Source organism: Carettochelys insculpta, chromosome 17 (assembly GCF_033958435.1).
Source record: "Carettochelys insculpta isolate YL-2023 chromosome 17, ASM3395843v1, whole genome shotgun sequence".
NCBI lineage: Eukaryota > Metazoa > Chordata > Testudines > Carettochelyidae > Carettochelys > Carettochelys insculpta.
This window is the reverse complement of record NC_134153.1, coordinates 19,938,492-19,957,227: the sequence shown is the minus strand read 5'-3', so window position 1 is coordinate 19,957,227 and position 18,736 is coordinate 19,938,492. Positions and strand designations below refer to the sequence as shown.

The window sequence follows — 18,736 nt, the reverse complement described above, 5'->3', positions numbered from 1 at the left end:
TCAAAAAAGAAGGTGGAGAGGTGACTTGATTACAAGGTATAAGCACCTTGATGGAGAGAAAATACCAATACTGAAGGGCTCTTGATCTAATTGAGAAAGGCAGAACAGGAGCCAGTAGCTACAAGCTGAAGCCAGATACATCCAAATTAGATATTTGGCACAATTTTTTAACCATGAGGATGGTTAACAATTGGACCAAATTACCCAGGGATGTGTTAGATTCTCATTTCTTAGTGTTTTCAAATGAAGCCTGGATGACTGTTTTGAAGAGATGTTTTAGTCAGACCCCCAAATAATTGGGCTTACTGCAGGGGTAAGTGGATGAAGTGTAATGGTCTTCTGTGATGTAGAGAAAGTCAGGTTAGATATCTAATGGTCCCTTGTGTCTTTACACTCTGTGATCTATTGTGGAAAATGTTTTCGCTCTATTTACCCCATAGTACACATCACATAGCAAGTACATGTGGTTCGTGCATTCAGCACATCTAGTGTGTGTGTGTTTAGCGGTCAGCATGATGTTACGATGAAAAAGTGGTTTGCTGGTGGGAGAAGGGAAACAAGCCACTTAAAATGTTGCTAAATAGTGGGAGAGCTTCTACTTCTGTTTATCAGGTGCCATATGATGGCTGAAAAAAGGCTCTTTTGGCTTGTCTACATTTGGGATGTTTGCAAGGTTGTAATTTACTCTGGTTTCACATTGGATTAAGTACAGGCATCTTTTCACAGCAGCACCTCCCTGGAGATTTGCAGCAGTGTAGCAACCTGGGTACAACCCCCACTAACACAGATCAACCTGAGATGCTGTAACTTCCTCCAGGGTCACGTATTTCCCTATGATAGGTGCCTAGGGCTTTCCACTGAAACTGCTGGGATGTGGTCTGTGCAGTCAGATATGGCAGGCAATCTTGGCTGGCTGTAAACTTAGCATCCTGCCGCTTTAGGTAGGGGAGGCTGCTATGCTGAACTGAGTCAGAGTCCCTTTGCATGCTTGATTTCTGCAGCCTTCATTGTTGTTTCTCACCTTGCTCCCAGAGGTCTCCTGTGCTGTGTCCGAATGGAGTGACTGGAGCGGCTGTGCAGAGCCTTGCCGGGCAACGTACCGAGTTCGGAGGAGACATATCGTGCAGGAGCCTAGAAATGGAGGCGCTGTGTGTCCTCCTCTGGAGGAGAAGGCTGGCTGTGTGGAGTACTGGAACCAGCAAGGAGTTGAGTGCAAACAGTACCTTAGTAAGTGCATGGAAAACACAACCTCTTGGGCAAAGGGCTGAGCAGAGCTCGTCTGAACCTAGGAGCTTGGCCACAAAACCTTCTTTCCCGGGTTTGTTTGACTGGAATTCTTTTCAGATAAAGCCTTTGGGCCCAATTCTGCTCTGTTACATCAGTGTAAATTTGTAGTCACTCCACTGAAGTCTGTGGAGTTGCCCTAGAATTATTTTACACCAGCATTACCAAGAACTAAATTTACCCTCTCATATCGGACTCATGGGCATCCTTTCTGGGACATTTATTTGAAATCGTACTTGCTGTTTAGTGTAATCTGGTATATTTCCAAAGTAACATGCTAGGAGTCTGATTGTTATCTCACTGATGAGTGTAATTCCTGTGGCGTTGATTGAGGAAAATTCTTGTAAGGAGGGGAGAAAATTTGTCTTAGAGGTGGAGCAGTAGTTTTATAAATCAGCTGCAAAAATCAGGAAGGAATGGCATCCATCAGAGAAAAGGTATCACTTGTCCCCCATGCAGTTTCCCCTTCATTTTGGACACTGCGTGCGAGTCTTGGATGTAAGTCTGGAATAAATCCTGATTTGATTGCAAATATATTGATTTCCAGTAACATTACTCATGACTTCTGGTTTTTGCGTTTTTGTTTTTTTTTCCCCTTCTGTCTTTGGGACCAGAATCTGGCCTTGGCTTCTTTACTCATCTGGATTTATTAGTTCAGGGCTATTGCAAATCAGCTTCTCAAACCTGCTGAGAGTTGGTATTAAATTAACCAGGGTTTTGTTCTCCTTTGGTTGCTGCTGCTCTGCGAAGCCACTTCCCTCTCTCAGGCAGTAAGAGGGGATGAATATAAATTTCACTCCAATCAAATGCTGGCTGTTCACTGATAATAAGGAATTGTCTTTGATTTCCTGACGAAGTAAAAATTAGGTGCTCTTAAAGACCATCAAAGCCCAGTCTTTACCATTTGACAGGCACAAGTGGCCTCCACGTAGAAGTGTCACTTAGCAGGTATGCTCTTTCTCTTTATGCACAGTTCCAGCATTAATAACCACAGGAGGTTATGGGAAAGCAAGGAAAAAGAGAGCTGTGTCCAAGGAAGAGGAAGGAGAGGGGTAAGTAGGGGGCTGAGTGCTGCAGTGTAATTATACTTCTCACATCTTTTCTCATTGGTCTCAGCATGTGCAGGCTTGCACCTAGGGCCTGCAAATGAGCAAATGTTCAACAGGATGTTGACTTCTGGGCTATGTCTACATTGAACACTAAGCCTGGCCTGTGACTAAGGTTTGAGCCCAAACCCCTTTTTTGGCCCATATACAAATGGGCTGTGTCTGCACTGAGCCCTAGTGCTGACAGCTTGATGCAAATAAGCAGTCTCAAAAATGCAAAATGGTGGCTTGTTTGTATAGTCACACAGCTAATGTGCGTATTCATGAGGTGAATTTGCCTATTGCAGCAGAAATCAAGCAGCGCAGACCTGGTGCTGCTGGCAAAAAAACCACTTTGTTGGCAACTCATTATGCCTGAAAAAAATTAAGCATAAGTGGTTGCCAACAAAGGAGATTTTTACTGGCAGAACCACTTCTACAATGCTTGATTTTGGCTGTGATATGCAAATTAAGCTAATGACTATGTACATTAGCTGTGTGAATACGCAAAGGAGCCACTATTTTCCATTTTCAAGACTGCTTATTTGCATCAAACTGTTGGCACTAAGGCCCAATGTAGACACAGCCATGAAGATCCTGGTCTCATGGTCTGGGAAGGTGAGTGGGTCAAAAGCTGAGTTCCTCAGTGACATTTTGCATTGTGGCCACAGGTCAAACCCCAGAGCCAAGTCAGAAGGTCTGCACAATGCAGTAGAGATGCATTAGCACAATTGTGAGACCCCAGGTTCAGTAGGTGTTGAAGTTACTTTACACTTACTGTGGGTGCTGAAGTGTGGGTTTGGAAGCATTGACACAAGTCAAGGTCCCACAAACCTTTAACTCCTGATTCTAGTGCAACCCCAGCCTTACAACATAAAGGGCTTAACTCTGCCTGGGGACATCAGTGTAAACTGGAAGTAGCTCCTCTGAGGTGAGCAGGGCTGTAGCGAAGTTGGTAGGATGGGGAGACTTGGTTTGTGGCTGTCTCATATTGTTGCTATTTAGAATACCAGAAGCAAAGATTAGTCATTACAGCCTGTTCCTTTGACCTGTTTCTCTCCGTGTACAGTGCCCTTTGTCTCCATCCTCATGTGGTGGGCTTGCTGGTGTGGTGGCTCTGTCTTGCTGTGCTTTTTGCTGTTTATATTGCACCACGAATAGACTTCCAGCATAGACCATAATCTAAATAGTCAGAAAAATGTGCTTGTGTATGCACAGTTACTGGGATTTCACACAGTCATAGTTCTTAGAATAAATCAATTGCTGACATGGGAACTCATTATCTCAACCATATAGGCCCTTGATGCCTATTAATTGCTGTTGAAGAGGAGTGCATTGATGAACCCCCTCGGTTTTTTCCCTGTATGCATCGGTTAGTTTTTGTTACTTACTTACAGGCGAGCATTTATCTTTAGCTTGATAAGAGGGATCACCATTTACATTCCCCTCTTGGGCTGCAGTGTGAGCCATACTTATCCTCAGCATTAAAGGAAAAGCATGGTCTTTGGAGACTCCAGCTCCCCTCTAGTCCAGGGGTCAGCAACCCCTGAAACGTGTGCCAAGAGTTGTACACAAGCTGATTTTCATCAAGGAGCTCAGCCCTGCTTCTCATCTCCAGTGCAGCTGGGAGCTAGCTTAAATCCGTGCTGCCCATGGATTAACAAATGAGCAGCTAATGTTACCCACCACCACCTAAAGGGTCAAGCTCTATATCTTAATTTATTTATGAATGAAGCTGTTGTCAGCTGGGCTACTGGTGACTTTAAAAAGTGTCACCAGCTGTCGGCCTGTACATAGAGGTCAAAAGATCAAATTTCGGCACTCTGCCTTGGAAAGGGTGACCCCTGCTCTAGTCTCTGTGGGACGCACCTTTGTATTCAAGTGGGAGCTAAAGTGGCTCCTGGGATCTGGTGACTCAAAAGTGCCTGGGGTTCCTGGTCATCGTTACCATAGCGGCGGCATCTGGAACACTGAGTCCTTTGCATCGCTGATGGAGCACCATGCGGCCCATCCTGGGCAGCGCTGAAGGCTAGCTAGGGGTGCGTGGAGCACAGTGCATTCTGGGCAGCGCTGAACGCTGGCTGCTCCAAGCCCTGTGCCTTTTGGGAGTGTGGAGCCTGGCTCCCACCTTGCTCAGGGTCCTGGCAAGTCAGTCACGGCCCTGGTGAAGCTTGGTGCAGCTGGCCTCCTTTTATGCAAATTGGCTTTGACCTTGGGGATTCTGACAACTGAGGACCAGCGGAACAAGTTCAGGTGTCCCTGCTGTGGAGGAGGCAGGTTATTGTACGGGTTGGTTTGATTTCATTATGAGCTTGCGGGAGATTCAGCTGACGTACTTGGCTCCCTTAAGCTCCTGCCTCCTGTTCCCCGCCAGCGTCCCTGTCACACAGTGCAGGAACCAGCGAGCATCAAGGTTCTGCATAAGACTTTGCACTTTACATCCTATGAGAGACAAATGTGCAAGTGCTGGTCAGGTGCTCTGTGGGAGGGTCTCAACACAGCTATGAATTTGGCCTAAATTCCTCCTTTACACTCAGCGTAAAGAGCGAAGATCTGTGAGGCTGCTGACTTCAGCTTCCCCTGCCTGCTCCTCATCTCATAGGGGCTGTGACTGTTACTGAAGGGCTAAGTAGCAGATTGCAAAGGGGTATTGCTGCCTGTTCTTCTGTATCCTGTTTTACTCTGTTTTGCAGGCTGGTGTATGATCCTCTGTCATATCTTACAGTGAACTCTTTCATATTCAGCATTCTCTTATCCTGAACTCTCAGATAACTGGCACTTTTACCATGAGTAAATTTTAGTAACATTTTTCATAAGTACAGTATGGTGCAAGTAGATACAAATAAATACAGCAAATATACAGTATAAGTTTACAGTGTACAGTGCTACTGTTGTTGGTAAATAAAGTACTCTGCATGCATTTTTGTTTGTTTTCTTAATATCTAATCTTGTTTTTCTTTAGTGTTATGCATTGCTAGGGATACCTCTCTATTATCCAGAATAGTTGAATATCCGGCAGCCTCTTGGTCATGGGGGATGGTGGATATGTAAGAGTTAACTGTATTTCAAGCTTGTGTGTGTGTGTGTGTTGGGAAAGGGGTGTGTTCTTTGTTGTCACCTGCTATTCTGTCAGTGTCACATGGAGGCTATTGATGCCTCTCGTCACTGTAAAACAACTGCGCACTTGCTGGTTCCTCACTTTTGCACACACACATTTTTCCATAATATGCACGCACCCATCACCCTCATTTAGCTTCAGCAAGGAATGAGCTTCTGCTTCTGCCAAACTCCAATCATTGATATATTTGTGGACAGTTAATGCCACCTCCTCAAACTTCCGTTCTCATCGCTGAACAAGGCCAGTTCTCAGCCTTCCCTCCAGGGCTTAGTTAAAAGCATGAGAACACCAGGATGTGAGCATGGTATGAGTAGAATGCTAAGTCTCACTGTCTGGTAATCCTCCTCAAAAAGCTGGCAGCCTCACCCCACTTCCAAGCAAGTACATTGCCATGGAAAGACCTCCACTTGCTTAAGATTTGGATACTGTTAGAAATTATTCCACAGCTAGAAGGTTTACCTGGCATTGCTCTGGCTCTGCAGGGCAGGAGGCTGGGAGCGTGGGGGACTCAAGGCTGGGGTGTAGGACACACAGGAGTCAGGGCAGGGAGGTGGGTGGTGCAGAAGTCAGGGAGGCTTGTGAGAAGTGGGGGGCTGAGAATGAGGGGTACAGGGTTCAGGGCAGGGGGATGGGCTTACCAGGGCCACTTGTGGTGGTGAAGGTGGCACTGCTATGATGGTGGCTCCTCCCAGGGTGCTGGGGCTGTGCTGTTCTGGTGGGTAGCTCCTTGTTCAGGGAGCAGAGGGTGGGTGCCTTGCCCAGCCAGCCTGTTTGTCTAGTCCCCTTGGCAGCATCTCATGGGGTGGAGGGCCAAGCATAGGCTGTCCCATGGCTTCTCCTGGGGCAGCGGCTGGCCATCAGAGCTACCCCCCATCCAGTGCTGTGGCTGGGGGCCAGGGGGTAAGGCTTTGAAGGCAGGGTGGTGCTTACCAGGGCAGGTGGCTGGCTATACGGAGAGCCCCAGCCAGCCACTCTCTTCCTGGGGCAGCTACCCCCAGCTCCTGTGGTCACTTTCCAGGATAACGGTCCCCCACACTCACTGCCCCCAGTGGTCATTGCGGAGCACAGCTGTCCCTCCTATTAGACCCCTCACTTTCCATGTTATGGAAAACAATCCCATTCTAAGCCCATCCCGTTTTCCTGGCGAAACCAAACCCTGAGCTTGCTTTAAGTTAGGGTAAGAGGAGGCCGCATATCAAATCTGTTAGTCTTCTCATTCAGGAGTAGTTCTTGTACACATGGATTTGCAGACAGATGGGCAGACAGGCAGACACACAAATGTTCTAATATCTACCTATATATGACAACAAAATATCATTAATCATATTAATCATTATATTACTATAATAATCCAAACTGAGCAGTTCAGTGCAGTGAACAGGGCACTGGACTGGGAATCAGTCGACCTGGATTCTGTTCTTGGACCTATCATTTACTTGCTGGGTGTCGCTGGTCAAGCACTTGACTCTATGCCTCAATTTATAAAATAGGCATCAATGATACTTACTTTTGAGTGAGGAGCACTTTGGTATCTATGGGTTGAACTACAGTAGAACTGAGTGTTTGTTATTCAGCCGAACTTTCCAGAATAAATGCACACAGGGTGTTTTATGGTGCACTTCTCCTTTCTAAAAAATGGTCTTCATTCAGCCCTTTTGCTCTGCGTCTCTTGGTCACTGGTAGGTCTGTAATGCACCTCGCCTGGACTATCATTTCTGCTGCAGGTACTGTGTCGAATTCCAGCTCATGGCTATCACAGAAGGCTGTTTGCAGGGGAACAGTTCCTATACTCAGTGGATGCGGTATCTCAGTAAAGGGCACATTGTCTGCGTGGAGTGTCAGCACCCAGCCCTGGATTCCAGGCGCCTGCACTGCCATGGGGATGGGAGTGGAAGCAAAAGGTAAGAGCACTGAATTCTGCATCATTAGTGTCTTCTTATGTTGAATTTTTTATTCTCCTTCCTTGAGCTGCTTGGAGAGATTTGTACCAGTTTAATAATACCCTGTGATCATCTCTTACTTTATATCTTCAGAGCCCTATACATATAATAATTAATCCTCACTGCATGCTATGAGTTAAGTTGGTGATATTATAATGTTTATTTTAGAAAGAGAGAGGTCTTGACGAAGGGTGCATGGTGAGCCAGTGGCAGAGGCAGGATGAGCATTTAGGAGTTCCTGTGCTTAGTCAGCTAAATCACACTGCCTCCTAGTTTAAGTAGCACAGACATTTTTAAAGGCTTTCCTGTCCTCTGACCAAGGTGAACTATCCTCCCACTGTCTAGCACAGGAGTGGCCAATCAGCTACAGAGTAAGAGCCAAAATAGCAGTGGATAGAGTGTTAAGAGCCACGTATTCTGTCTAATCTAGCTATCTAAATGGATAAAAATAAATATAAAATACAAGGCTTAGTGCTCTTCCCCTCCCCCAGAGCCAGGCACTCCCAGCTCCCCTGCTCTAACCCAGTGCCCCACACCTTCTCCAGGGCCAGACACCCACAGCCACACCCCCTCTCTAACTCAATGCCTGTTATATGTGGGACTCACCAGAGCCACCACCACCACCACCTGCTTCTCCCTCCAGGCAGCGGGGCACGTGCGCAGAGTGACAGTGAGCAGTAATGGCATGTGATTCCAAGCAGGAGCTCACTTCGAGCCATATGCAACTCAAGAGCCACAGGTTGGCCACCCCCTGGTCTAGCAAATAAAACCAACCAGGCTGTCACTGGTTGTAAGAACCATTTCCTTCACTGGAGTGGACCTGGGGCTCCTCTAGACCTGTACATTGTTTCCAAAAGTGACCCCAACTGGGTGGTTCAGAATAGCGTGTTTTGCCCTGACCCCCTCCAGTGTGAAGCTCTGGTACTGAGGACATGTACCTACTATATCTGGACATCAAAATAAATTTTTGCCCTCTAGCACTCTTCATGCAGGAATCTCACATTACTTCCGCAAGCATTAGCCACACAGCTCCTCCGCTCTTCCATCACTCAGTTCCCTTCATAATTACATCTGTGTAACAGGTGGAATTTAATTTTGTTTTTAACATAGTTGAAAACAAGCCCAAAGCACCATGGAACTGCAGGGCCATCTAGAAATGACAGCATGGAGAGGCTGCGGGTGTTTTGCTTGTAGCTCAATTTAATATTGAAATGAATAGGTTTATTTTAAATACAAACCATAAACAAGGATTATGAGTCTTGAAACCCTGCTATATATTACACACCCACTACTGCAGCCAGCAATAGCCTTTTTAGGTAGCGGCTGCCCATGGCTTTTAATGAGAACAAGTCATGTTAGATTCTTTTCCTCCCCCTCTTCCCCTACTTGTTAAGTATGAAGGTTGGAAAGATCTTTAGATAAAGAGCAGTGAACCCAACTGATGCGGTCAGAGGAGTCTAAAATGGGTAATAAAAATGTTAAAATCTTGGAATAACAATATTTTGTTGGAAGCCCTGGAGCCAGAGAAGATCAGACTCTGAAATAAAAAATATCTGCAGCCCACAGCTTCCTTCCAAGGGGTGTAGAGAGAGACCCTCCCTTGATTACCAGGTGTCTGGTGAATAACATAATCTACACCAGTGAGGGGCAAACATAAATAGTGAATGAGCTGCATGAGTGGCCCTCCTTCATCTCAATGGGCTTCAAGATTGTCATAACCAAGATGATTTCCTGGATAGGATAATTTTGTTAACTGTGCTTGCGTACCTAGAATTTGTGGGGCATGCCAATTGAACTGTGGCAGTGCTTTTGATTGGATGCTGAGGGAGCTCATCCAGCATCCATGTAATCAGCATGCACCTCACTTCAGGGACCCTCGCTTTACACTTTTTTAATATTAGGAGTTAAAAAAATTATGTGGAGAGAAAACAGCAGAATCTGGCATCTCTGTGTGTGTAATGGTAAAATGTGTTGTGGGTCACACATAGAAACCAATGGGTTGTGGTTACTCACCATTTACCTTCACTGATATCTTTACAGAAATCAGTGAATTTTTTGAGCATTTTATTCACAGAAAAATTCGATTTTTGGGTCAACTGAAATTATGCACGCTTGGGTCAAATTCAGTGAATAGTTTTGGTTGGGAAAAAATTCCAAAATACAAGAGTGTTTCATTTCACTACTTCTGAAATGAACCATTTTGACCTGTTTTTTTTTTGGTTTTTTTTCAAATGACTGTTTGGTTAGAAATTAAGCTTGCTTTCTTTAAATATAAAAAGCACCTGAAAGCAGAAGATAAAATAAGCAAGTCATTTTGGGTTGAACTAAATATTTTGTTTGACCCCAAAAAAACTTTTTTGTTTCTTTGGCTGTCTACCCCAAAGGCTACGTCTACCCTAGCCCCAAACTTCGAAATGGCCATTTCAAAGTTTACTAATGAAGCGCTGAAGTGCATATTCAGTGCTTCATTAGCATGCGGGCAGCCGCGGCACTTCGAAATTGACGTGCCTCGCCGCCGTGCGCGTCATGGGAATAAGGGGACTGCGAAGCAGGTGGGGTCCTTTTGAAAAGGAGCCCCGTCAGGACGAGCTGCATGGCGGCGAGGCGCGTCAATTTCAAAGTGCCGCGGCCGCCCGCATGCTAATGAAGCGCTGAATATGCATTTCAGCGCTTCATTAGTAAACTTCGAAATGGCCATTTGCGTGGCCATTTCGAAGTTTGGGGCTAGTGTAGACATGGCCAAAATCAGTTATTTACTCAGCTCTAACATTTTAATGCACATGGCAAGGAAAAACAATATTGTCTCTATTAAAAATAATAATCTCTGATGGCAGCCAGCAGAATGGATGAGAGTAGGGTTAGTAAAATATGGAGTGAAATTCTGGCCCCTTTGAAGCCAATGGGAGTGTGACCATTGGCTAGAATGGAGTCAAGATTTGGTGCCTTTCATCTCAAAGGAGCTGTATTGATTCCTTTCTAGTTTAGTAAAGATGGAAATTGTTCCCATCTGCTTGCTGCATAGTGGTGTATGGGTGATGAGTTGCTGAGCTGAGGCCAGGTCTACACTAGAAGATAAAATCCATCTTAGATACATTGACTCCAGCTATGCAATTCTCATAGCTGGATTTGTGTATCTAAAAACCTCGCAACTGCCAGGAGTACTGGGGTTGATGATGGCACCATGACAGTTCGATTTAGCACATCCCCTCTAGGTGCACTAAATCAAGTGCTGGGTGATCTACTGCCAGTGGACCTATCTCCCCATAAGTGTAGACATACCGTGAGCGACTCATTTCCAGGCACATGAGTAATGGAGAAGTGACAAAGCTTATAAAATACAGTGAACTTCAACCATCTCGCTTCATTGTCCAAGCGGAGTGAAATCAGTCTGATGGGAAGTGGCACCAGTTTGCTCTCTTGACAGAGAGACCAAGATTTGGGTGGGGTATGGAGACTGAACGCTCCTTTATAGAACTAAAAATGGTCCTTCCAGACAGGGCTGGGGCTGGGTGGGGGAATCCAACACTGCCGCTGCCTGTGCCACATCTGTTTTGGGGATGGCCTGTAGGGCTGTCAGTCTGGCACCTTCCACCACCCATAGCATCACTTGGGTTACATCCATGCTGCAGAGGTAACATCAGTGTTTGGCAGCCTGGTGTGAGCCCCTGGCTGTGGCCGCACTTGGCCAAAACTTCAAAATGGCCATGCTAATGGCCAAATCAAAGAATAGTAATGAGGCACTGAATTGAATATTCAGCTCCTCATTAGCATTCGTATGCTGCAGGCTGCAGCGCTTCGAAAGTGCCACTTTTGAATGCTCTCGGCGCGGCTACATGGGGGTCCTTTTTGAAAGGACCCCACACATTTTGAAATCCCCTCAGCTGAGGAATGCGTATGTGTATGGCTACACGGGGCTCAGCAGCACTTTCCAAGCACCGTGGCCAGCAGCATGCAAATGCCAGTGAGGCACTGAATATTCAATTCTGTGCCTCATTAGTATTCTTCAGTTTGGCCATTAGCATGGCCATTTTGAAGTTTTGGCCAAGTGTGGCCACAGCCCCTGAGTTAGCCTAACCTGGGTGTGAGCCTTTCCACTGCAAAGACTTACCCACATTACTGCAGCCTCACCACTCGTGTAATGATACTAGGAGTTCTTGGGGCATGTTCCATTGTTCTGAGTGCTGCTCTGAGATGTGCCACTCCGTGAATTCTTTTGCAGTATGTCGTGGGAGATGCTTCCTATCTTTGGTGGGCAGAAATGGCCTTAGCCCACCAGCTCAGTAAAGTAGACAACTTCGTGTGGTGCGCTCTAGATCGTCAACCTTTGGTCAAAGGATGGATTCAGCTCAGGACAATGATCTGTTCTGCTGTTGGTGTTCATTTCACAATGAGGAGGCAGAAACAGGGCAACCAGCTTGTTGCTCTAAGGAAGTGTTGGGAGGTCTTGGTAAGGAGAGTGTGCAGAGATGGACCAGTGGAAAAGCTGATGTAGACTTTAATAGCTGTTGTGTTCTCCTTTGATAAATGGTGGTTCTGGAGCAAAGCCAGAAACTGTCGTGCAGTCCTGGAAGGACCATCAGGGGCCCTAAAACATTCATATGAGGAAGGGCATTTCCTGGAGCTGAGTGAAGAGCTTGCTGCAGTTCTCACCAGCACACAAAGATGAGAGAGGTCATACTAGTCCAGAAGAATTGCTGTTTCTGCCTGGAAGCTCCATACCTCAGACTGCTACAGGCTGACAGCTAATCAGTTTGGCACTGGCAGGCCAACAGCAGAGTTGAGGCAATGACAGTTTGCTAGGCAGATACTACTGTGAATTATCCTCTGGTGGTGGACATTGCAAATGACCCTGAAATAATCGTGGGTAAGGCTATGATTATGTCATGGAGTCCGTGACTTCAAGAGACCTTTGTGTCATTTTCTGCCCCAGGGTTGGAGCTCCCAGCCACCCCCTGCAGCTGCCCAGCCACCCTATAGGTGTGTGGGAATCCTGAAGTACCCATTCACCATGGCAACAGGGGATCTCAGTACTTCACCTTCCCTTTTTGTCTGGGATATTTTTAGTGAAAGTCAGGGCCATCTTATGAGCTTCTGAGAATTTTTGTTTACTGCCCATGATGTGTCCATGACTTTTACTAAAAATACCCATGAGAAAAATCTTAGCCCATTAATGGCGGGCTTTGAGCCAATGCGTTTTCTGAACTGTGCTGGCTCATTCATGACACACCCATTGTCTGCCTCCACCCAGAGCTCGTGCATATGCAAACCAGAAGGGATACTGCTCTGTCATCATGCAGGTCCTGGTTAACTATGGGACATACTGGTAGGGTACATAATCCCGGGTTATCTTGGTGATTTGTCATGTTCAAATTTGGACAAACTGGGGTTTTATTCGGCCCCTGTAGCTCTCACTGGGGGGCGTCCATGTGTTGAACTAGTAGCACTACTGTCTCTGTCTAGTTGGCAGTGATCATTTTGGCTTCTAGAGAACTATAAAGCAAACACGAGCAAGGGCTCAATCTGGCTACTTTGCTGACAGCTCTTAATGCTGGGGCGAGGACTGAACGAGCCGTTGGGCCTTTCCAACAGGGCTGAGCCAAGGCCCATTGGCACAGGGTACAGCGTGTGCAATGGAAGAGGAGGCTTGCAGTGCTGCTGCCTGTGCTGTATCTTTTCTATGGCTAAATTTCAAGCTTCCTGTCTGTCTGGCCAGCACCTTTGGTGCTGATGCTAAGGGTATGCTCAGAGGAGAGCTGGGGTGTGAGTAGACATGCTCTTGTTGACATGCCTCGAGTTGGCATGCTAGAAATAGCAGTGTAGCCAGGGTGCCACGGGCAGTGGTGAGGGGTGGCGCTGTCCGGCTGTGCTGGGTATAAGCCTGCCTGCACCCTGGGGGTAGGCGCTTGGCATGGCTAGCTTCTGCCCCCTCTGCCTATGCTGCCGTGACTTCACTGCCAGGTTTATCAAGTTAGTGCGAGTGACTCTAACATGAGCTGCGGCTCTCAAAGGTGGGGTCTACACCACTGGGTCTCAGAGTGTGGGTTGGGACCCCACAGTGTTTTGTGATTCCATTTTAATGGGGTCACCAGGGCTGGCTTAGACATGGTAGAGTCTGGGGCTGAAGCTGATGCTGCAGACTTCAGCCTTGGTTAGTGGGGCTCAGGTTATAGGCCCCCTGTCTGTCCCCTCACCTGAGTCAGTGGGGCTCAGACTGTGGCCCCTCACCTGGGGCAGAGAGGCTTGGGCTTTGCCCCTCTCCTGGGATGGTGGAGGTTGGGCTTTGGCCCTTTATTTGGGGCAATGAGGCTCAGGTGGGCTCAGGCTTGGGTTCCCCAAAATTTTATCATCAGAAAGGGTCACAGTGCAGTGAAGGTTAAGAACTCCTGATCTTACCCCTTACTTACATAAGGGTAAGTACATAAAAGGGTTTGTTTTAAGTGGAACATTTCTCTAGTCAGTTCTGGATAAACACACTCAGTGACTTACTGGGAACATTCAGAACCTCACTGAAAATAATTTAGAAGGTGACAGTGAGATTTCTCTTTTCCTGCTTTTCCTGCCTTACAAATAAAGTACTACATGGCTCTGTATAGCACAGTGTGTACTCAATCAGTATTAGCCACGTCTGTGGATGACAGTGGGAGCTCTGGCCAAAGGAGGAAGGCAGGATATCAAGCAGAAAAGAGCTGGAAGAATTTTTTTACACACAACTTTTTTTGGCAAAGCCAAAATATTTCATGAACTCCTGTGGATGTCACCAAGTTGTTTTGGTCAGAGGAAACTTAAACAAAAATAGAAAAAAAAATCAAAACCTTTCATTTTGCCATTTTTGAAATGAAAATATTTGTTTTTTTTGTTTAAAGCAACATTTTGTTTCAAAATTTCTTTTAGTTAAGTTTTTAAAGAATCAAAAACATGAAAAAATTCTCAAAATTGAAACTCAAACATTTTGCTTGAGCTATAACAATTTGGTTTTTAATTCCCTCAACCACTCAATTTCCAGTGAACCAAAAAACAAAGTCCATTATTCGGCCAGGTCTAGAAGAGGCTGGCAGTTGTGCATCAAATACTTCAGTACAAGAGGACTGATTGTGATGACACTTGACACTGCTTTTGCACTGATAAAACCCCACTGGCGTCAATAGAGTTGGTCATTTTTTATACCTGTGTGAGATCAGAATCAGGCTCAGGTGGACACAAACTGGTGTCAGAGGTGGAAGCGTCAGGGTTTACTGCCTGAATTCAAACCATGACTTTGTAATTGGCTGCTTCTACAGAGCATCCAGCTTCCTGTCTGGCAGCCTCGCGGGAGCCCCCATCAGTGATGGTGCATGATGCACCCAGGCGTTGTCCTTGAAAGAGTTAATGTACTAATCCCTTCCCTGGACCTTTGCTTTGTTCTTTCCAGGAACCAGCTGCTGCACTGGCAGGCCATGGGGAATCCTTGGTGCAGAGGAACCTGGAGGAGAGTTCGCCAGCTGGACGCTTGCACCTGTCCTCCTGTTCACAGTTTCTTGTTCATCTGACACTTCAGAACTGGCTCAGTGCCTCTAAGCCCGAGTCATGCGATTGTGGCTTTGTCGCAGACTTTCAAAGTAACAACCCCAAATGACCTGCTGATCAGCCAGTAAATCCCCTACTGGGCAGCTTAACCTGCCAAGGCTGAGGCTAAAACCTCTTTATATCCACCCATACCCTGGGCTCTCTGAAGAAGACAGCTGGCCACTTCAGTCTCTTTGTCCCCACATTTCCGTGATAGGTTGAATCACCAAAATCCCTTTGCGGTTATTGTCCCAGTGTGATAACCAGGCTGTTGATGCCCACCTTCCTGTTCTCTGGGGCTCCCCACCACCCTATCCTGCAGGGCTTGACCTCTTCCCCCAGCCAGCCCACAGAGGGGTGGTTACCACTCCCCTGAAGAGCAACACAAATGCTGGACCAGGTCAACTCCCGGAAGGCTCATTTGTCAGACCTTTCTTCTATGAATGTCTGCTGTGCCTGAGAGCAGCCATCCTGACCTCGCCATTGGTCTCTTCTTCCACGTCCCTCTTTCCATGAGCTTTGCAGCGAGAAATCACCAAATACAAAATTTAAAAAACAAAATTAATATAAATGTATTGTTTAAAAATCCAGCTAAGCAGCCAATCGGAGACATGCAAAATGAGTCCCCTCGAACTGTCTTCTCTCAATACTTTGCTCCACTGCCTGGATGGCTAATTGTTCCCTTCCCCCCTTGCTTTGTTATTTTATGTTAGGTTCTTGGTCTCATGTGGGGGCCAGAGCTGTACCTATTGCAGGTTGGGGCCAAGATCTGAGTGACTTCAATGAGAGAAGGTTTGAGTCGTTAGGGCTCATCCTGAAGAGTGCTGGGTGCTTCCTGGGTGTTGCTGAGCACTTTCTGCTCCTATTGAGGTACATATGAATGGGTTTATAGGACACATTTGCTTGCAGTAGCAAGGGATTGTATTTGATAACTCAAGAGGTCCCTTCCAAGATTATGTTGGTTTATGACATTTTCATTTCAGGGTCAGGCCTGTTGAACTCAGTGGGAGTTGAGGGTACTATAGATAATGAAATCCTTTTGACTTTAGGCTTCAAGGTGGATGCACCACGTTATATTAACTATCTGTGAATTGCGTAGGAACACCTCTGGGGGGTGTAGAAGAAGTAGCCATCTCACATGCACTGTTCCTTTTTGTATGCCCCTGGAAATGTTTGAAGTATTTTTTTTAAGCTCGGTTTGGTTTTTAAGCTTTCTGGTAGTGAATAAAGAGAATTTGGAGACATTTTGACTGTGTTTGTTTATATGAGCTGTTTTTATAGAGCCATCGTTTGAGCAGCTGGTCATTGAGAGCTCGGTCCAGCTGGCCGTGCTGTCCCCTTCTCTGCCACAGGATATAGGACAAGGAGGGATTTCTGAGATACCCAATCCCTTGGTTATTTAGAATTTCAAAACAAAGTGCCAAACACCTTGAGCAAAAGACTCCCACAGGTGGACATGATGTTGTTACATTTGCTTTGTTTTTAAATGTAGTTCATGAAAATTAAACATAGTAAATGAAACAAAAAGCCCAGTTTTCTAGCTTTGTCTTTGATGGGATCCCTCAGATGGGTAGTCAGAGAGACTCTTATGCGTGCTAATACCCATTTGATGCACCTAAGTAACACAGCACACAGCAGAATTCTATAGGGTGAAGGGGAATTCCATTTTTTCCGTTCATATGGAATGGAGAGATGGTCTCCCTCCATTCTCACAGTGAATGGTATCCTAAAACTAGCCCTCGGTGAGCTGTTTCCAACTCTCCACTGTTTGGGGGTTGATGAGTTCAGGGCTAGTTATACTCAGTGTTGTGATCTCTGTGGCTCTGTCATCTTTGGTAAAAGAGTTATATATGTACATTGAAAACTGACTCCAGTAAGCTCTGTTGCTGCAAAATCCTAGTGGAGCCGAAGCACGGATACTTACCTATCTCCCTTGAGCTACTTGAGGTTGACCCTAACTAGTTAAAAACAGTGCCTTGTCCCCTCTAGGACTGACAATGAAAGAACTGTCTCAGGCAAAACACATTTATTTCTTGCAGTGAAAACAAAACCTTTGATCTTTCCCTTTGGGTCTATATGAAGCCTCTAGCATCCCTTCTCTTACTCTGGTATTCACAAATCCACCTCCCCAGAGGCCTGTTTAGAGTCACTCAGACTACCATGAAGTATCTTTCCACCTTCCCCACACTAGTGGGTTTTTCTTTGTCTGCCTTGGGAATTTGCCCTGGTTAACTTCTTTGCGCAGGTGATGACACAGTAAACTCTGACTGTACAGCAGGCCTCTGCTTTTTAATTGTATGGTACACAGGCTCTTAGCTGACTACTGACTCCCAAGGAAATGATCTCCTCTCAGGATAGCAAGATAGAGAAAAACAGGTGCGTGCTTTGCTGTCGCTGACAGAATCAGTGAGTAACTGGCCTTTGTGGCCTCCTCAGAGATCTGTTCTGTTTTGTGATGCAACCACAGCAAATGCATCAATATGTCCCAGCAGAGGCTGACACCAAGCACTGGTTTAAATACTGCCCATGAGACAGAAACCCAAACTAACCCAGTTGGTAAGTTTTGAGAAGGGAAAGCAAATACACTTGACCCTCTTTAATCTGGCATACGCTGTTTATAGAATTTCCCAGGCCTTGGAGGGTGCGCCAGGGTCTGGGTGTAAGGGGGTTGGGTTCTTACCTGGTGCCTTGCTCCACGCGCTCTCCTGCCACACCCAAACTCACCTGTTAATTCCCTGTGCTCCTGTAGCGGTGAGCGGGGGAAAACCTCCATAGAAGTGTGTCACTGCAGTGACATTTCCCTGGGTGGGGAGAGGAGTGGGAGCATGCAGAGCCACTGCTCTTCACCCTGTCAGGGTCTGAACCACTGGTGTGCCTGGATTAGGGTCACCTGGATTAGGGAGGTTCTAGTGTACTACAAGTGTCTCTGTGAGAGAGAACCATATATCCCATTAGAAAGAGAGCTTAATAGAGATGATGGTCCAATTTCCCCAGCAATGACAAATGAATCCCTAGTACTGCCTGCTGCCCCCAGGGTCTTTGTCACCATCTGTCATCATCCCTGTAACATCTTAATTCCTGGATCTAAGGGAAGAAAAAGGTACTAGAAAGCCCAGGCTAAATATTGCTGAAAAGTGGCTTCAGCTTGCAAAAAAGACAACCAGCTTTGCAATGAGAAAAAGGCTGTTTGCTGGAGATGACTGTTGTTCCCATGACAACACTGTGAGCCTTTCACCATTGGGTATCAACAGGAAAACAGCTCCTGCAGTGCATGGATGAAACCAAGAGTCTTTGCCCACTAATTCATAAATCATCCTGGTGGTCAAGAGCAACCGGGAACTGTTTCTTGTGTACATGCTCACATTTTAGTGATTGGCCTCGAGTTCAGGCAATTTATCAAAGTTAAAAATAAAAGCCTCAGTGACACCAGTTAAGGGGTTTGATTAAAAACCATGTTCTTCTCCTTTTTCCCTGCTTAATCTTCTGTGTCTCTGGGGCTGAGGTAAATGGGTACCGGGAAGTGCTCAATGGAAAGTGGAAGACAACTTTCCTCATTGAAAATTTCAGCTCGTCATCAATATCTGGAAACAAAAAAATGCTCTGCTTTTGGCAACTAAAACCAAAAATGTAAGGCCCCAGACTGAAAGCACATGGCCCAAACCACCTCCTCCCCTCCCAGCTTTGGTTGGAAAATGTTGGCTTTTCCGGTCTTTGGCTTTTCAATGAAATGCTAACAATTTTCAAGAGAAGCAGACACTTTACATGAA

At 46.1% G+C, this 18,736-nt stretch overlaps 1 protein-coding gene across 2 annotated transcripts in view; it reads left to right on the top strand.

The window, feature by feature from the left end:
• Positions 1–16,418, top strand: part of LOC142022155 (somatomedin-B and thrombospondin type-1 domain-containing protein-like) — a 29,228-nt gene extending 12,810 nt beyond the window's left edge. The window contains exons 2-5 of one of the 2 annotated variants that reach the window (XM_075011703.1): positions 1,033–1,227; positions 2,258–2,336; positions 7,212–7,388; positions 14,836–16,418. In XM_075011703.1, the coding sequence (XP_074867804.1) occupies positions 1,033–1,227; positions 2,258–2,336; positions 7,212–7,388; positions 14,836–14,953 (569 nt within the window). In that variant the 3' untranslated portion in view covers positions 14,954–16,418. The remainder of the gene's footprint in view (positions 1–1,032; positions 1,228–2,257; positions 2,337–7,211; positions 7,389–14,835) is intronic. The other variant, XM_075011704.1, reaches the window with a different exon arrangement.
• Positions 16,419–18,736: the final 2,318 nt, after the last annotated feature.